General features: G+C 34.5%; 1 protein-coding gene across 1 annotated transcript; it reads right to left on the bottom strand.

Moving 5' to 3' along the window:
* Nucleotides 1–13,864: 13,864 nt before the first annotated feature.
* Nucleotides 13,865–14,814, bottom strand: LOC137719414 (uncharacterized). Its single transcript, XM_068458454.1, has 2 exons — nt 14,214–14,814; nt 13,865–14,100 (listed from the first exon to the last, which is right to left on the bottom strand). Exons 1-2 carry the CDS (start codon nt 14,691–14,693, stop codon nt 14,002–14,004), a joined length of 579 nt encoding a protein of 192 aa, XP_068314555.1. The 5' UTR covers nt 14,694–14,814; the 3' UTR covers nt 13,865–14,001.
* Nucleotides 14,815–19,799: the final 4,985 nt, after the last annotated feature.

Genomic DNA, 19,799 nt, shown 5'->3' on the forward strand with positions numbered 1-19,799 from the left:
AAGGGTAAGGATGTATCCAAAGGAGTTAATCTAGATAGATAACGATGTGGCATATGGTGTCACTGGGGTCAAGATCCTTTCCGATCTTTCTTTGCGGATCCTGAACGACTAAGAATTTATTTGAATTTATTTTAGTTTTCTTTCTCGCCGAACGATACACTTGCCTACCCATATCTTCTTCTTTCCTCTTCCTCCAACGTGCAGAAATCCTAAGTTCTAAATTCTCTTTTTTCATTCACTGATTTCGAGATTGGGAGGCAAAGGGTAAAGGAAAAACGGGGGAACAAGATGCATATATGCTTTCACCAGTCACCTCTATTCTCAAAGAAGATATAGGTGCTACACCGCTCTCTCATTTCTTCCACTTTTTCCCATGTCGTTCTTGTTCTCTCCAATTTTTATTCTTAAATTTATAAAGAACCAAGGTTTTGTTCTTTCCTCAAGGAAATTGCCAAACTTTAATGAAAGGAGTGATATGGAATCAAAAAATTTCCCATGTCCCCTTCGTCTAATCATCATTTTCTGTGATTGTTACTTCAATTTTTTGTCTGGGAGAAAGGGGAGAAGGAGCGACAAAGCAGGTTGCAGAAGTGAGGATGAAGTGAGAAAGGAAGAAAAAGATCTTGTTTTGCATAAAGGAGTTAACAAATTAAAGAAAATATGGCCGCACGATCTACGTCAACAGTCAAGATGCATTAGCGCGACGGATCTGCACAAAAAGATTCCAAGAGGATCCTGGTCCGTTGTTTAAGCTGCAGTCTTGAGTAGTGGAAATAGAAATAGGAAGTAGGGGTGAGCACGGTGCGGTGCAGTGTAGTTTTACCCTCAAACCCGAACAGAAATTGAGAAATATCAACGGTTCGGTTCTGTGCAGTTCCACTTAAATTTATTAATAAAACTGTACGATTAGATTTACAGCGGTTCCAGTTTGGTTCATGCCAGTTTACGGTTTCGAATATTAAATTATTTCAATACCAAATCAAAATGGTATTTAAAGTTTACTTGTTTTTTGCATGCTTGCATTCAAATACGACTTTTAAAATGGTTATACAAAGTTACAAACAAAGCATATCATTTTCGTTTATAAGTGAGAGGTTTTAGGTTCGATTCTCGCTAAAAGCAAATTTGAACCCCATTATTGCTAACCCATTGTGAGACTAAGCCTACGCTCCCCCTTAGTGTAGATGATATAGTTTGTTAAAATTGTAAATGTCATTGGCACCAAGCAATCAAAAGAAACACAATTCAAATGTACATACAAATATACATCCACACATACAAATATATCCACTATGCATAAGAATGTTAGTATGAATACAATAATTTAAGTCCAAAAGGGACTTATCAAGAGATAAAGAAAAAAACCCCAGAAAAAAGGGAAGAAAAAAATAGGATGTCACTTAACGCCTTAGGATCATTTTATCCAAGAAAAATATGAAATCGAAACTTGAATGTCAAACTTGGAGATTTAGAAGAGAAAATGACCTCCTGTTTTTTAAATATGTGCCTTATCTCAATAGGTGAACTATAAAAGCGAAAGACCTAATTGAGAAATGCTCCCATGCACTTGCACTAAGCAAAACCAATTTGATTTTCGCCACTCATTTAGTGACACATGTATACAACTACTAAATTTAGTTAACTATTTATATTCATGGATTGGTTTGGTTTTAAGCGGTTCTACCAACATGAGAACGGAAACAGAAACTGATATGAATGGTTTGGTCTAGTTCTTGAACTTACATTGACTTTTTAGGTCAACATAATTTTTAATGGTTTATTTTGTCACAGTTCGATTCGATTTTGCGATTCCACAATTTTTATGCCCACCCCTAATGGGAAGTTCAATACTTCACTCTTTTTTATGTCACTCCTTGGTCACTTGGGGTGATGTGGATGTTACTAGTGTCGATGGTAGTGAGGAACATGTTATGGAAGTTGCGGTTCCAAGAAACAGCAGTCTTCCCACAAAAAAAGAACATTAATTTGGTACTTCGGTTGCCACCAAATTGGGATCTAATTCCTTATTTTTAAGGGTGATAGTTTTTGACAAAAAAAGGGTGAGAGTTCCATTTACTCTTGAACTAAGGATTTTGCCATACAATAATAATTGACGTTGGATGAACAAGAACTCCCTTGTATATGAAAGTGGTCCTTTGTGTAAGTGCTCTTCTTGCAAAAATAGAGCGAGTCACTTTAAACTTGAAGTCTTATTAAGGTTTAATGTCATTTCTAATGCATAAAAAATTTGGACTTCTTACATATAAGTATAAACTTATGTAATGCACTGATACTCAAAACTCTTATAAGTTTCATGTCAAAGTGAGTCTCAAATTTGGATTTTAGCTTGATATTTGAGTTTGAGGTAAAGCTTACACCAACAAAGAAAAATGTTATTCACTTAAAAAAAAAATTAAGATTTGAGTTTGACTCCTATCATCTTCAATACACATATCCAAATTGTTAAAACTCAAATTTTGAGTTAAGTTTTGACTCAAGTAGGCTTTTTAACTAAAATGATCCTTGAAATTGGCATAAATCTTCACCATGGTCATGAGATTTGAAATCAATAGAAGTGGTAATTGAGTTTGTTCATCGTCAATCATTTAGGTCATTTCATAAAAAATCTACAATAATGACCAAAATGATAAAAATATCCTCATTTTTTGTCAAATCATTTTGGCTCATTCTTTATTAAGTTGAAGGTATTTTTGTCGTTTTGATCCTTTCTTAACAGAGATTTTTTACGAAATGACCAAAAAGATTGACGGTGGACAAACTCAGGGATCACTTCTATCGATTTCAAATCTCAGGGACCAAAGTGAGAAGTTATATCAATCACGCACTGATCTCGAGATACGTCCACGATCGACACGTGACGTCACAACGTACATGTACATCTATTATGCCTCGCCTCCGAGACATGAACGAGAACACAAACAAATGGTTCCGCAGTGCAATAACTTTTTCTTTATTTCACGGCTGCCATCTGACATTTACGTCAGACTGCCTACGTACCCTAAGTAGGGATCAAACCATTCGTAGTTTACCATTAATAAGGTCCGACTTCTCTTGCGATGGTGAGTGGCAAGAAACATGATGTTTCTGCATCCCTGAAGGGAACTCATCGATCATGACCTACTGGATTCTAGATTATATAACAAAAACATATGAGAACCAAAATTTTCATTCAACCCCATAATCATTGACATATAACATTTCACATAACCAATGAAAGAATTCTAACATGGCCCACGACTTATTACTTCATACTATTTGTCATTTATATCATTTAGAAGCCCAATACACACGTATACCGTAATAAGGTGCCATTTGTATGTAAATCGAGGTGCACATCTCCAGGATGGCAGCTGATTAAAATAAGCCTGCTAAACTCTAACGGGCCTCTAATAATACTAATTTCAGTATTTAAAAGTAATTCAAGACATTTGACCAAAAGTCAATCCTCGGTCAACGTGGTCAATTGTAGCGTCGACAACCCTACATAACACGACCCAGAAGATTCGTCCATCGGATTTCAGATCCATAACTTCCTAAGAATCTCAATATGTTTCTAAAACAACATAATAAAGTTAGTGACGATCCGACGATCGGATCTTCTAATCGCAAATTTAGGTGGCGGTCAACGATCGGTTCAACAAACTTAGAAATTCAATCCAGAAAAATTTGTATGTCGGATTTCTGATCTGTAAGTTTCTAAGGTCCTCAAACAATACGTACAACTTTGTAAATTGGTGAGGATCCAACGATCATATCATCGACTACTTACAAAGGTCAATAATATAAGATTCTTCAATCTGAAAATCCGTGCATCGAAATTTCAATCTGTGAATTCCCAAGATCCTCAAATATTATGCCTAACAGGATATTAATTTCGTGGCGATCCAACGGTAGGATCGTCATTTGTTATAAAAGGCCACACGACAAACCTTTATAGAACTAGGGTCACACGTCGAATCCTGGCAAACAAATGAAAAAATTGAGTGCAAGGCATCATATTTAGTCTAGGAAGGCAAGATAAGTCAGCGGGCCCCCGCACCGCCGTACGCAGCAGCCAGCTGTCAAAACTCACCAGAAATTCCAATAAGTGCCAAATTTGCTCAAATTACACCAATACGTAGCTTATGGGATGTATAGCAAGTTTCATACCTATCATGACGACCAAATCCGCTAGAAAATGTGGGAAAATGACGAAAGAGCATCGGAAGCCCCAAAACCCTATAATCGATTTGCCCTGAACGGAGCTCCACTTGAAAACCACTTGGGTTTTGTTGCCTAAGTTTAGGTGAGTCCGTGCCTAGTAGTGGTCGACAACGTGGTGGCCGGAGTATGATAATACTCGGCCTAGAAAGTAGAAGGGGTGGGTTCCGTTCATCGAGAAACAATGACCCAATGGGGTTGAGTTTGTGTGAAAAATATTTATAGGGCGTCACTAATTCGACTGATGGTGGTGGATCATCTCATTGTCATCAAGATTCGTCGAAGTTGGCGTCGGAAAGCCTTAGGAAAACGGATCAAAACCTTGGTTGTGTGGGCAAATGGGTCTCCCTCACTGACCTATTCTCTTTTCTTTTTTCTTTTTTTTTCATTTCCTTCCTCTACTGATGGAGAGATTTTTCAGTATGACCGTCACACGAGATGGTACACCACGTGTCCCTATATAAATTGTGAGATATGTGTGTTAAAAGGTTAATAACCTACGTAAAATTAAATTAGGATAGCCTACATAATTTTTTTTTAAAGTTACTATAAGAAAAAAATTATTCTACATTTATTTTTTAATAATCTTGGGCTAAAAATTTAACCCAGAAGAATTAGAATGGAAAAACTGTTTCTGAGTTAAAAAATTTAGGTTTTAACCTAAGAGTTGGAGATAGTCTGATTGTAAGATCCCACATCGCCCAGGAGAGTGATCCTTGTATGTATATTTCCATCCCTACCTAACACGAGGCCTTTTGGGAGCTCACTGGCTTCGGGTTCCATGGGAACTCCGAAGTTAAGCGAGTAGCACGCGAGAGCACTCTCATGATGGGTGACCCACTGGGAAGTTTTCGTGTGAGTTCCCAGAAACAAAACTGTAAGGGTGTGGTAGGGGCCTAAAGCGGACAATATTGTGCTACGGTGGAGTCGAGCCCGAGGTGTGATGAGGGCCCGGGTCGAGATGTGACAATTTGGTATCAGAGCCTAACCCTGGTCGTGGTGTGCCGACGAGGACGTCGAGCCTCTAAAGGAGGTGGATTGTAAGATCCCACATCGCCCAGGGGAGTGATCCTTATATGTATATTCTTATCCCTACTTAGCACGAGGCCTTTTGGGAGCTCATTGGTTTCGGGTTCCATGGGAACTCCGAAGTTAAGCGAGTAGCGCGCGAGAGCACTCCCATGATGGATGACCCACTGGAAGGTTCTCGTGTAAGTTCCCAGAAACAAAACCGTGAGGGTGTGGTAAGGGCCCAAAGTGGACAATATTGTGCTACGGTGAAGTCGATCCCGAGATGTGACACTGATAGCACCATTCTATTTCAATTGAATTATTAAATTGCATTTCTTTTTCTTTTCAAACTTGTAAAATAAGAAAGTGAAAGGAAACGTAGTGGTAAATAAATAGTGGTGTACAAGTAGCAAATTACTACAGTAATGGAAGGGATTGCATCATGTTAGTGGCTAATCTAACATTTAATCTAACAAAAATCTATTGTTTGTAAAAATAAAAAATAAAATAAAAAATAGTGGTACAATTTGTATGTAAAGCAAAACGGAACGAATTACATCAGCTTGGACGCTGATTCGACCTTTAGACCATTTCCAAATGAGATGTCAAGTTTTAAGTATAAAATTTAAATTTGAAGACTTATGTAGCACATTGATTTTTTTTTTTTTTTTTTTTTAATTTTGTTCTCCAACCGATATGTCAAATTTAAACTATTCTACATTACATTATTTACTTTTTATAGTTACAATTAGTATTTTAAAACAAAAGATAAGTATAAAATTTATGAAAAGCATTTATTAATTACTAAAAATAGATTTGAAGTTGCTACCAAATTTGACAGTAACTTCCTTTGCTGCCTTTCCATGTTATATCACATAGGAATTGACATTTTGGTTGGAAAACATTAATAATGTTTTTTTTACCGTTATTACTAATGTGAACTTTTTGATATCTCATTTGAAGATGTTCTTATCCATAACTTTTCTTTTTGCTAAGGACATTAATTGAAGACTCACATTATGGTCTAGCCGAAGATTTTCATTGTATTCAAAATATGGGTAATATATCACGTGTCAACGTATCTATTAAGAAAAAATTTATTTTTAATACAAATATCTTACTACTTATATAGTGACACATAGTGTACCACTCTGTATTTCAAGCATAATAAAAAAAATCTATTAATAACGCACTCAGTATTATATTTTTTATATTTTACATTATTGCAGTTGTTTTATATAAAAATTTATCTATAACACTATCTTTTTTAGCTAAGAGCATCTCCAAAGAAGATACCAAAATGTACACATCAGCTATAACAGTAAAAAAAGACCACACTAATATTCTCCAACCGAAGTGCCAAATCCTATGTGGCGATGACATGGATTGGCAGCAAAAGAGGTTGTTGTCAAATTTGACAGCAATTTCAAATGTTTTTTTTAATTAATTATTAAATGTATTTTATTAATTTTTAATTAGTTTAATCATTTATTATAATTAATGTTGAGTTGATCAATGCAATTATCCTACTTTTTTATTCTTTTCCATCAAGAAAGATGAATAGATTACTGATTGAACTTTAAATGTCCTTTAATAAATTTTAATTAGTTTAATAATTTATTTTATAAAATAATAAAATAATAATTTAATTTGATATATTGGTTAGAGAACAAAATTTTAAAAGATGTCAAAATACTATATAAGCTGTCAAAATTTAAATTTTATATTCAAAATTTGACATTTCCTTTGAAGATAGTTTAAAGTCATTAATAATGAAATTTGTACGAAAAGCAAGATTGATTGCATTAGCTTGGACGCTGATTCGACAACTTTTCTTTTTCCACAACTTTTCTTTTTTCCGAAGGACATAATGGAAGACTCACTTTACCTTATTGTCTAGCTGAAGACCTGTAGTTGAGAAGGTTTCAAGTTACTATTAAGTTTTAATCAAAGTTTAGTGTAAATAGTATAAAGTTAATTATAAAACAAGTCTTGTTCAAACATAATCATTTCGTGTTAGGCTATTTGAGCTTGAATTTGAATAAAGTATGCATTCGTATGTATTTGGTTTTGCGCCAAAACATAACCCAACCATGCACAATATCCTTGGTATTTAGTAACCATGTGTGGGCTAAGATTAGTGAAAGAAGCTTAAAATTAAGTAGAAGAACCCTTGTTCAACTAAACCGACAAATTAGTGAGAACTGCCTTTTAATGCATGTTATCTTCCCTCCGAGGAACACATTGGTGATATTCCTTAAGCAATTACACACCCTAAAGATAATATTATCATCAACCTTGAACACATAAAATGGCATATTGTGTCAATTAAAAATTTAACGGCTAAAATAATTAAAAAAATTTATCAGTTAAAATAATAATAAAAAAATTCAATGGCTAAATAGTTATAAAAAAAAAATCATGTATTTCATATTCTTTCATAGTATTTTACGAGTTTCATGGTGTTGGTTTAATGATTTTTCAATATTTATCGGAATCTAAATATTTTTTTGTTAAAATGTTTATAAAATAGTCTACATAATTGTTTTTAAAGTTACCATAAAAAATATCCTAAAATTATTTTTAACAATCTCAGATTATAAATTTAACCTCAAAAAGTTAGCAAAAAAATTGTTTCTTACTTAAAAATCTTAAATTTTAACCGAGAATTGGAGATAGTCTGACAGCACCATTCTGTTTCAACTGAATTATTAAATTGCGTTTCTTTTTCTTTTCAAACTCGTAATATAAGAAAGTGAAGGGAAACATGTAGTGGTAAATAAACAGTAGTGTGATTTGTACGTAAAGCAAAACGGAACGGATTGCATCAGCTTGGACGCTGATTCGACCTTTATCCACAACTTTTCTTTTTCCAAAGGACATTAATTGAAGACTCACTCTATGGTCTAGCCGAAGAGTTTCATTGTCATAATATGGGTAGTATATATAATGTGTCATTATATAAGTAGAGAAATATTTTAATTTTTTAAGTTGTTAATTTTTTAATACAAGTATTTCACTACTTGTATAGTGGCACATAATGTCCCACTCCGTATCAAGTACAATAAAAAAATCTCTTGAAAACTTGTAGTTGTTATCATTTATCATAGGGAAATACCTAGAGCTCTCTATCACTCTAACCCACTCATCTTCTTCAATTTTTACATTTTCATTCGAAGGTTTTGTGAATTGGGTTTGCTTAATTTTGCTTTTTGATTGATCGGTTTTTGAAGTTAAAGTGATTGGTTTGGTGTTTCTTGGAGGAGGTCAAAATCCTTCAATTTTTATTTAATTTTTATTTTTTTATCATTTCTTTGATTTATATGTGGGTTTTCATTTCTTTTGTCTTCTCCCTCCCTCTGCTCCCTCTCTCGATCCAAATTTACAAGCACTAAAATAGGGTTTCGCTTTTGCTACAATTAAATGAAAAAAAAATGTATTAAAGGTCAGTTGCCTTTTGGAGAAGAGATAAATTTGAGGGAAAAGAGAGAAATCAAAGTGGAAAGAAGGAAGAGAGAAGGATATGGAGAAATTGTTTCGCATACTCGTTTGCTCTCTTCGTATTAAGCTCACTCATACACTGTTTGTACACGACATGTATACAACATGCATATGACGTGCACATGTTATGCTCACAGATCTGAGCTCAACCCAAAAGCCCATAGCTCACAGCTCTCTTTTTGAAATCAGCAAAATAACGCAATCAAATAAATGACCCTATGAAGAATCGAAGATTCGTTAATTTGAATTGGTACCAAATTTGATTGGGTTCAAATATTTCAGGGATTTGAAAGTTGCAATTTGAATGGGTACGAAAGAACCCAACTGAATCAAAGGAAATTGTTTCACGAACTCGTTCGCTTTTTTTTCTTCATATTTGCAGGTCTCAAACGAAAATGTAGTAAACTACGTTAATGCGAAGAGTATCAAAGATGTAAATACGCACCATATACACTATATGCAAACCAAATGCACATGATATGCACAGTACATGCACATGATATGCACAGAACGGGAGAAATTTTAATGGCAACATAATGGTATAGTGGATACAATTAAAATATAACTGTTACGTATATAAGGTTACTGTGACAATTTAAAAAGTCTTGTTACATATATCAACAATTGCTTAACCGTGCATGTGGAAAATTGATACTCGTTGTCGTTATTTCATGGATACACATGACCCTTAACGTCCTCTAACTTTTTCTTAATTTTGTTTTTCGCCGAGGCCAACTAGGTTGTGGTCATACTCGCTAAATTCTAGGGCACAATATACGTGCAACATAACCAATGAACATTCCCACTTTTCATATTAAGATGTAACCATGCACACCATATGCACACCACATGCACACTACGCAAACAATTTCACAAATTTCTGGAATTGAATACTTGAACTAGAAATTGTTCCATCCCAGTTTTGCAACACGTCAAAACTTGAAATTTATTCCACAACTCATACGTCCCAACATGAAACACAAACCCTATTTTAACTTTTAAGTATTAATTCATCTTACAAACAATTCATTTATTCCATAAATCATTTATGAAGGAACTTAGAACTAAACACTCTACCTTACTAAGCCTGCCAAAGATTTAGTCGTAAAAAAAATGGAAGTTTCTAGCCAAAATAGAAAATATGGTACAAAACCTAGCTCACTCTTCTCACCTCTCTCTTACATCCATTTGTTCGAAATCAGAGGTATGAGGTCAATCAAAAACCCAACTCACTCTTCTCACCTCTCTTTGAACTTCCCTCTCTTCAAAATCGGAACTCAAAGATCTGAGCTCAACCCAAAAATCCAAAGCTCATGGAGCTCTCTCGACATCCCTCTTCCAAATGAGAACAGTGATGCAATAGGCTGTTGATTTTTAGTATATATATATGGGTATTTTAGTAATTTCAGTTTTGTACATGGTGTGCATGGCTTGTGTATAGCCGATTTGTCCTATTTCTGTCTCAAGATTCAAAAATTGTCTCATTTTGAAGTATTTTCCTTTTATCATATGGCCTAGATGAAGGCTTGTACTTGTCATCATTAATAGTATATTCAATATTATTATCTTTTTTTATAATTTACATTGTTGCAGTTGTTTTATATAAAGGTTTATCTATAACACTCTATTTTTTACTTTTATTTTTGCCAAAATCCCTTATATAATTATATTTTACCAAACACTTTTTCTATTAAAGTCTTTCAAAGCAAAAATAGATTTTTTTTTTTTCGAACCAAAGTAAATATCAACCTAGCCCTAATTTGTACGAAAAGCAAGACTGATTGCATCAGCTTGGACTTGATTCGATCACTTTTCTTTTTCCACAAATTTTCTTTTGCCCAAGGACACAGTGGAAAACTCACTTTACCTTACGCTCTAGCTGAAACTTGTAGTTAGAAAAAGGTGTCAAGTATGACAAAATTGTTACTATCAAGGTTCTAAAAGATGCTAGGTACTAAACGAGTTGAGGACTAAACCTAGCGCTTAGGCAGCTTGACGGGGTTTAGACAGATTTAAGTAAATTTATTATATATTATATAAATAACTGCCTATTTATATTTAAAAATACACACAATTGTATTGAGATACATACATTGCAAAATAAAATAACATAAATTATAAAGTATTTGAAACATGGGAATAAGCATATAAATTATAATGAGTGTTTATTCAAATATTCAGTAAGTTGGATTTAGATCCCATTCGGATCCAAATTGTAGGGATCCTAGGATTCTCACATTCTAACCATTCATTGTACATCATGTGGCCATAAATATTTTGAATTTTTTTATTTAAAATTAAACAGAAATAACACCTAACGAAAATTGGACGCATGATGTACGATAAATGGCTAAGATGTGAGGATCTGGATAGGATCCTCATCCCAATAAGTCTCCTACATTTTATTGAAAACTTAAAATGTAAAATGAAAGTTTTTTATTTTCTATTTAAGTGAGAGTCGCAACCTATGCGGGTGCATAAGCGGGTCTAGACACACTTTCTTAATTTTCAAAGGTTTAAGAACTAATCGGGACAGTAGTCAATTACCTAACACCGAGAATTTTTAGAACAGTGGTTACTATTAAGTTCTAATTAAAGTTGAGTGTGAATAGTATAAGGTTAATTATAAAACAAGTCTTGTTCAAATATGACCATTTCGTGGTAGGCCATCTGAGCTTGAATTCGAATAAAGCACGCATTCATATGTATTCAGTTTTGCGTCAAAACACAACGCAACCATGCGCAATATCCTTAGTAACCATGTGTGGGCTAAGATTAGTGAAAGAAACTTAAAATATAGTGAAAGAACCTTTGTTCAACTAAACCGACAAATTGGTGAGAAGTGCCTTTGAATGCATGTGATCTTCCCTCCGAGGAACACATTGGTGATATTCCTTAAGCAATTTCACACCCTAAACATAATATTATCATCAACCTTGAATACATAAAATAGCATATTGTGTCAAATTAGCTAGTTTACAAACTTGGAGTGTATATAGATCTGCTGTCTTGCACCAACTCCCAGTCTAGAACATCCGTCCTATGTTACTATATTTTGTACCGATGATGTCTATGGTATATCCACGACAATCGATTGGTTTTGTTATTAATTTAACATTTTATCAACAATGTAAGCAACGCATTATGCACCCCATTTTGACAGTTAAACCTTTAATATTAAAAAAAAATATTTTAAGGTTTAATTATAAAGTCAATTGGTAATATGAGAAGTAGTCCAATTTACTTATAAGGATTCATTCTCAATAGACTCTCTCATATATGACGAATTTTCAAGCCTAATACGTGGACAATACTTATCGAGTGACGTGTCCGTAGGTATTATATACATACCTTGTCCCTGCTAAACTCAACGACTTTCTCTTCAAGGACATTGACCTTCGTAACATTAATGGTAGGTTTACGTACCCGTAATCGGAAACTAAACACGGAATTAAATTCCGATTATGGGACGTACCTTTGTTTACCTACCATGGAGGAATCAAAATTTATGTGGGTTCCATCCAAATTCTGGAATCCAATTCCTATTTTTGGAGAATTTGGACTCCCTATATGAGGGAATGATTTGGATTCCGAAAGAAGTGGGTAATCGGAATGGAACTTATTTTACCAATTGTGTCCTCAGTTGGTTTTTATTATTCCAACATGGCCCTTCATCCCCCGAGAGACATTGCCCAACTCTAAAAAAATTTCATCTCCTCATTACCGCACCCTCCCCCGCTCAGGGCCATATCTCATACCCATTGCAACCACTCCCAACCATCTCTCTCTGTTTGTCTCTAGAGAATTTTGTAATCAGAACCCAGGAAGTGAGCCATAAGCCTGTTGAGCTAAACTTGAACCTGTAGACATAGGTTTATCACCATGTATTTAAAACCCCCGCCTTTTTTTTCTGGGTTAATATATTTAAATATTTTAGTGGCAATTGTATGGTGAATCATAGTCCAGAACTTCAAGGCATTGTGTAGCTGCAGAACCATGTGATTATAAAATAAGAGAACATAATTTATATCAAAAAGATAATTTAAAATAAAAGGACTGAAACCCAAAACGAGACCGTTATCAAATTACATTAATCTTCCTGGGCTTTGAGTAGATATCACTTCCAAAATAACACAGCAAAATCGAGTCCAAATCAACCAAAAGTACAATAGATCTAGACAGGGACCTTCAGACAAAAGTCCTAAATTACATAACATCTAAAAAAGTTTGAAACCCAAATCTACGTAGGTCATTACATTTCATCACTAGAAGTAAGTATGATAAGTAAAAATGAGTATCGATAAGTATGAAAAGCAAACACTTTGCATTATTAAATTGTGTTTACTTTTCTTTTCAAACTTTTGTAAAATAAGAACATAAAACATGTGGTGACTATTTAGTGGTAGGGTGTGTACGAAAAGCAAGACTGCATCAGCTTGGACGCTGATTCGACTACTTTTCTTTTTCCAAAGGACAATAATGGAAGACTCACTCTTACCTAGCTGAAGACTTGAAGTTGTCTTCTTGTACAGGAAAAAGCTTCAAGTTCGACAAAATTGTTACTATTAAGTTTAACTATAGTTAGACGTTAATCGTATCAAGTAAAGTAGTAAACTATTAAACAAGTCTAGTTCAAATATGATTTCGTGTTAAGACTATTTGAGCTTGAATTTCGAATAAACCATGTATTCATATTAATTAGGTTCGTAATTTAAGGGTTGTTGGTCAAGTGGTCAGATCTTTGTTTTGCTCCAAAGTGATATGAAGATCGACTATCTCCCAGTGTACCTACCTAGCAAAAATGCTAAAGTTTCTCGCTTCCCAAATGTCGTGAGGTCAAACGAGGGACCTAGTGATTATTCGAGTCAAAGACTTGTATACACTAATTTAAAATAAAAATATATATATTAGGTTCGTCAAAATATCTCTCCTATGTTTAAACTTTAAACGTAGGTCATTACATAACATTTAAAAAGTTTGGAACCCTAAACTACGTAGGTCATTACATTACATTACTAGATATGCAAAACAAAATATCATTCAGAAACAAACACCTCGTAGAAAATTCAGACAGTTCATTCCACAATACTTGCAGTTGAAGTGCACACTTCATTACTTTTTTTTTTTTTTTTTTTTTGGGAAAGAAACACGATATTTTAGAGAAAGAACCAACACACTACAAAAGATCCTGGTTGAGAAGGTCCTGAACAAAATCAAGAGGATCCTCTAACCATACAAATTCATTACCAATTGGGATGGCAAACTTAGCTAATCTATGGACAACTCCATGCACGATTCATTCTTATCAAGGAACACGGTGGTCAGAACCAAGTTTGACTGCAACGATACCCTCAGCAATTTGACACCCTGCGTACAAGGTTCAGATCACACATTAGGTCGACTGCAAAATATGGACTCACAAAATTGAGAGAATAAAAAAAAAATAAAAAAAAACAGATGTGATTAGGTACTTTTCAGACCTCTTCCATGGTAAGATGGACCACTTTCTCTTCGAGGGCACCAATATCCTTGACGTTGAACCTGTTTAGCATTGTTATGCAAGAAATGCTAGACAAGGGCTTCACTTCCAGGTCATCCGTAATCATATAAGTCACAACACCTTTCACATACCCTCTCTCGCCGAACTTTGTTATTTCAGCAGCGGATCCACGGACAAAAGTCGCCTTGGTATTTATGCTTGAACGGCAGTTCGGACAAGTGGCTTTAGGGTCGTCGGTCACAATGATTGGGTCGTTGTACTCATAACATTTACGACAACCATAGATTGACTTTTCAGCAGACGAGTCATCTATCGTCAGCATATGAAGGACATCAGCACCAACATTAATTGTTGCTGTTGCCTTAGGTTTCAGAAGGGATTCCTTGTTAAAGTGTGGTTGCATGTATGTGCTGCTTAGGCTTTCGACACTGCCGTAAAGCTTGCCTAACGAGCCAACCATGCCATCTTTGGATCGAGAGGAGCCGGATGACAGTGCCAAGAGGCAAAGACAGGATTGTAAGGAGAAAGTCCACAAAGTCTTTGCCAGCTTCAGCAAAGAGAACTCGTTGACCCTTTGTATCGATGAGGAGCTTCAAACAAAAACTTGGATTGGAGGTTGCCATGTACACAGAGAGCTTTGAGTATATTTTTCAAGCAACGTAAGTTTAGTCCATCGTACTTGCAATAATGGATCTATTTATAGAATTTTAACCCTTCATTAAAAGTACTTAGGCCACAAAAATGATTGATAAGTTTTAGTCGGTTTAGGGCTAGTTTAGTGTTGTGTTTTTTTGAAAAAAAATTGTTTTTGTTGTGCAGTGAGAATAATCATTTGTAAAATAAAGTTGTTAAATATTTGGTAAACTTTTTTTTTTTTTGTATAAGTGTTTTTAACAAAATAAAACAATGTCTGAGTGTTTGATAAACTTTCATAAAACTGTTGTTAATATGTTAAATAATTAAAAAGGATGTGGTGTTGAATGTGATATAATAATTGTCAAATAGAATAATGTAGGGGCAAAGATTGTAATTTTGTAAAATATGCATGGGTATACTTGCCATTTGAAATTTTCATTGAATGGGCACTGTTCACATTGCTTTGAAAAAAAATATTTTTTTAGAAGCATGGTAGACCCTATTTTTGTTTTTTTTACTGTCATTGACAACAATTTTTTTGTACAAAAACACTTATTTTTTATTTCTTTTACCAAACACATTCGGTGTTCTAGATTTTTTTAATAAGTTTTTTTTTTCAGAAGCGCCGCAACCCCAAACCAGCCCTCAATTTTGGCTGTATATGTATTATATTTTATGGATAATACTTGAATTCCTTCTTATGGGATGACATCATTCTCCCTTGCGAATAATATATATTTGCAATGAATTGTTCATTTATTGAATGAGTTAAGATGATTAAACGATCTTGAATTTGAATGATTTTTTGTAGGAGTGATCTTCTTTTAATCTATCGACTCCAAACACATGGGCCAATTAGAACTGCTCTCCTAAAGACATTTTGAGGACCAGTGAGGTCATTTTCATATGAGTTTTTAGATTAATCTTATGGTAAATTAATCTATCAACTTAAATAATCAATGTTACACTGAAACACAATAATTATGCAAAGGATTAAATTAAAAAATTCTTGCGTGAAACATTTGGTCTTCTTCCCCTACCATCTTTCTCCTCCACATCCCCTTCATCTGTCCATCTCTCTCACGATTGTTCACTCCCCTTTCTCCTCCTGAGATTTGATTTTTATTTGATTTTTTATTTATATTTTTTGCCATATGCAAAAGGGAGAAAGACCTGTTTCAAAATTTTCATTGTAGTCGAAAAATTTCATATGAAAAAAGGGTTCATGCGCTCAAGAAGGGATCCCAACTTTCAAAACCACACAATCTTAATTTTTTGGCGCTTTGTAACAAACTGGATTTGAATATTATTGATAAAAGATTGGGTGAAATTGGATGTGTAAAGTAAGGTTTTATGCAATTGGATTTACTAGGTTTAGATATTCGATGAATAGACTAGACTTTGTAGATAGAATAGATTAGACATGACACGAAACCTTCTTCTCTCTTCTTATTTATTTATTTATTTATTTATTTTTATTCATGGGAATTGTTATTAGCATTCCAAAAATCTCATTTAACACCTCAAACTTTCCATAATTAGAAAGAAAAATACACTTGTGAGGAGTGTAAAATGAGATTTTTGGAGTGCTAATAACAATTCCCTTATTCATTTTATCAATATATTAGTATTTTGTTTCCATGTTACAAGAATGATTTAAGTAGATAGCCTAATTTACTACGATTAATTTGAGACCACATATGAAAGGACCTCATAGATCCTCATTTTGAGAACCATAGGAGAGCAGGTCTCATAGGCCGATAGTGCAAAATGAGCACTGGCGATCTTGTGGAATCAATTGGCAAAGGAACCTTGATGGTTGAGACAAAGAAAGGCACTAGATACATCTAGAAGTCATGATTGTACCTGGTCCTGATGAGAACCTACTTAGTGTAAGAGAAAGGGTTGAGCGTGGATATTGACTACCATTTGGAGATTTCATGGTCTACATGTTTGGAGATAGGAATTTACAGGATCACACTGACATTGTACAAATGAAAGGAAACAAGTGCTTCCCACTTACATCTGAGTGTATGAAGTATGTGAGAGCAAATAGAGTTACTGTTGCTTGGTTCGACTTCAGATTTTTGTTACATTAGATTCAATTTTTCTACAAACCCTTCTCTCATTTTTCAACGGCAAAACCCTGATTACGAGAAAACAAACCGATACTCAGCAAACACATATACGAACGATTTGATATAAAACTTGGTACCCATTAAGAGTAGACTAAACTCCGAAGGATCAAACTTGCTATGATACCAAGTTGAAAATAAACCGACGAACAAACAAACGAATTATAAGTATTAACATTATTTTATTAAACGGAAAACAAATAAACGAGATTGCTAAGACGACTCCAAACTCATGATTACATGTTGACTAACTTATTTCTCACACTAAACTAAAAGCTATATTAATGAAGAGAAAAACCTAAAAACCCCCTAATTCTAACAGACTAACCCCAAACCAAAACAATTAAATAAACCTAAATATTATATTTTCGAAGACAATGTGCATCAATTATTACAACATATGTTCAAGGGTAAGGATATATCCAAGGGAGTTAATTTAGATAACGATGTGGCATATGGTGTCGCTGGGGTCAAGATCCTCTCCGGATCTTTCTCTGGGAAAAAGTTCATCGCATCATCCTTTTCCTTGAGATCCTAGGGATCTCGTGATCCTTATCGTTCATCGTACATCGTACGGTCATTTTTCGTTAAGTTTAATTTATATTTAATTTTAAATTTTGAAATAATTTCTGATCGCACGATGTATGATGAACGATCACGATCACGAGATCCCTAAAATTCCAAGAAAAGGTTCCGACGAAGATCCCAGGAAAAGGTTCCGGCGAGGATCCTTTTCCCTTTCTCTGTGGATCCGTCAGGATAAGAATTTATTTGAATTTATTTTAGTTTTCTTTCGCGCCGAACGGTACACTTGCCTACCCATATCTTCTTCTTTCCTCTTCCTCCAACCTGCAGAAGTTCTAAATTCTCATTTTTCATTCACTGATTTGCGAGATTGGGAGGCAAAGGGTAAAGGAAAAACGGGGGAACAAGATGCAACATACGCCTTCACCAGTCATCACTATTCTTTTAGGTCGCCTTCACCACGAGGGATGCGGTCAAACTTGTCGGAGGTGACGGAGGCCCAGGTTACTATATTGTCAAAGAAGATATAGGTGCAACGCCGCTCTCTCATTTCTTCCACTTTTCCTTCGTCTCTGTCCAATGTCGTTCTTGTTCTCTCCAATTTTTATTTTTAAATTTATAAAGAACCAAAGTTTTGTTCTTTTCTCAAGGCAATTGCCAAACTTTTATTTCTTGAAATAAATGAAGAAAAAAAATTAATGAAAGGAGTGATATGGGATCGAAAATTTTCCCATGTCCACTTCGTCTAGTCATCATTGTCTGTGATTGTTACTTCAATTTTTTATCTGGGAGAAGGGGGAGAAGGAGCGACAAAGCAGGTTGCAGAAGTGAGAAAGGAAGAAAGAGATCTTGTTTTGCATAAACGAGCTAAAAAATTAAAGAAATTATGGCCGCATGATCTACGTCAACAATCAAGATGCATTGGCCCGACGGATCTGTACAAAAGGATTCGAAGAGGATCCGGTTCCGTTGTTCAAGCTGCAGTCTTGAGTAGTGGAAATAGAAATAGGAAGTAGGAGTGAGCATGGTGAGGTGCAGTGCAATTTCACCCTCAAACCCAAACAGAAATTGAGAAATATCAACGGTTCGGTGCAGTTCCACTTAAATTTTATTAATAAAACCGTACGATTCGGTTCACAGCTGTTCCAATTCGGTTCATACTGGTTTACGATTTCGAATACTAAATCATTTCAATACCAAATCAAATGGTATTTAAAGTTAACTTGTTTTTGTTTTCTTGTTTTTTGCATGCTTGCATCCAAATACAACTTTTAAAATGGTTATACAAAGTTATAAACCAAACATATCATTTTCGCTTGAAAGTAAGAGGTCTTAGGTTCGATTCTCGCCAAAAGCAAATTTGAACTACATTATTGCTAGCTCATTGTAAGGCTAAGTCTACCCTCCTCATTAGTGTAGATGATATCGTTTGTTAAAAAAAAAATATATATATATATATATATATATATATATATATATATCCTTTTCAAATACTAAATCAAATTGTAAATGTCCTTGGCACCAAGCAATAAAAAAAAGAAAGATAGACATCCACACATACAAATATATCCACTATGCATAAGAATGTTAGTAGAATACAATAATTTAAGTCTAAAAGGGGCTTATCATGATATTAAGAAAAAAAACCCCAGGAAAAAGGGAAGAAAAAAGTAAGATGTAACTTAACACCTTAGGAGCATTTTATCGAAGATAAATATGAAATCGAAACCTAAATGTCAAATTTAGAGATTTAGAAGGGAAAATAACCTCCTGTTTTTTAAATATGTGCCTTATCTCAATAGGTGAACCGTAAAAGCGAAAGACCTAATTGAGAAATGCTCCCATGCAATTGCCCTAAGCAAAACCAGTTTGATTTTCACCACTCATTTAGTGACACCTGTATACAACTACTAAATTTAGTTAATTATTTATATTCACAGATTGGTTTGGTTTTAAGTGGTTCTTCCAACATGTCAACATGAGAATCAAAACAGAAACTGATATGAACGCAATTTGATCAACACGGTCCAGTTCTTGAACCTATGTTGACTTTTTGGTCAACACGGTTTTTAACGGTTTATTTTATCACAATTTGATTCGATTTTGCGGTTCCACAATTTTTATGCCCACCCCTAATGGGAAGTTCAAGGCTTCACTTTTTTTTTATGTCACTCCTTGGTCACTTGGGGTGGATGTGGATGGTAGTGATGAACATGTTATGGAAGTTGCGGTTCCAAGAAACAGCAGGCTTCCCACAAAAAAGAACATTA

Source organism: Pyrus communis, chromosome 16, assembly GCF_963583255.1.
Source record: "Pyrus communis chromosome 16, drPyrComm1.1, whole genome shotgun sequence".
NCBI lineage: Eukaryota > Viridiplantae > Streptophyta > Magnoliopsida > Rosales > Rosaceae > Pyrus > Pyrus communis.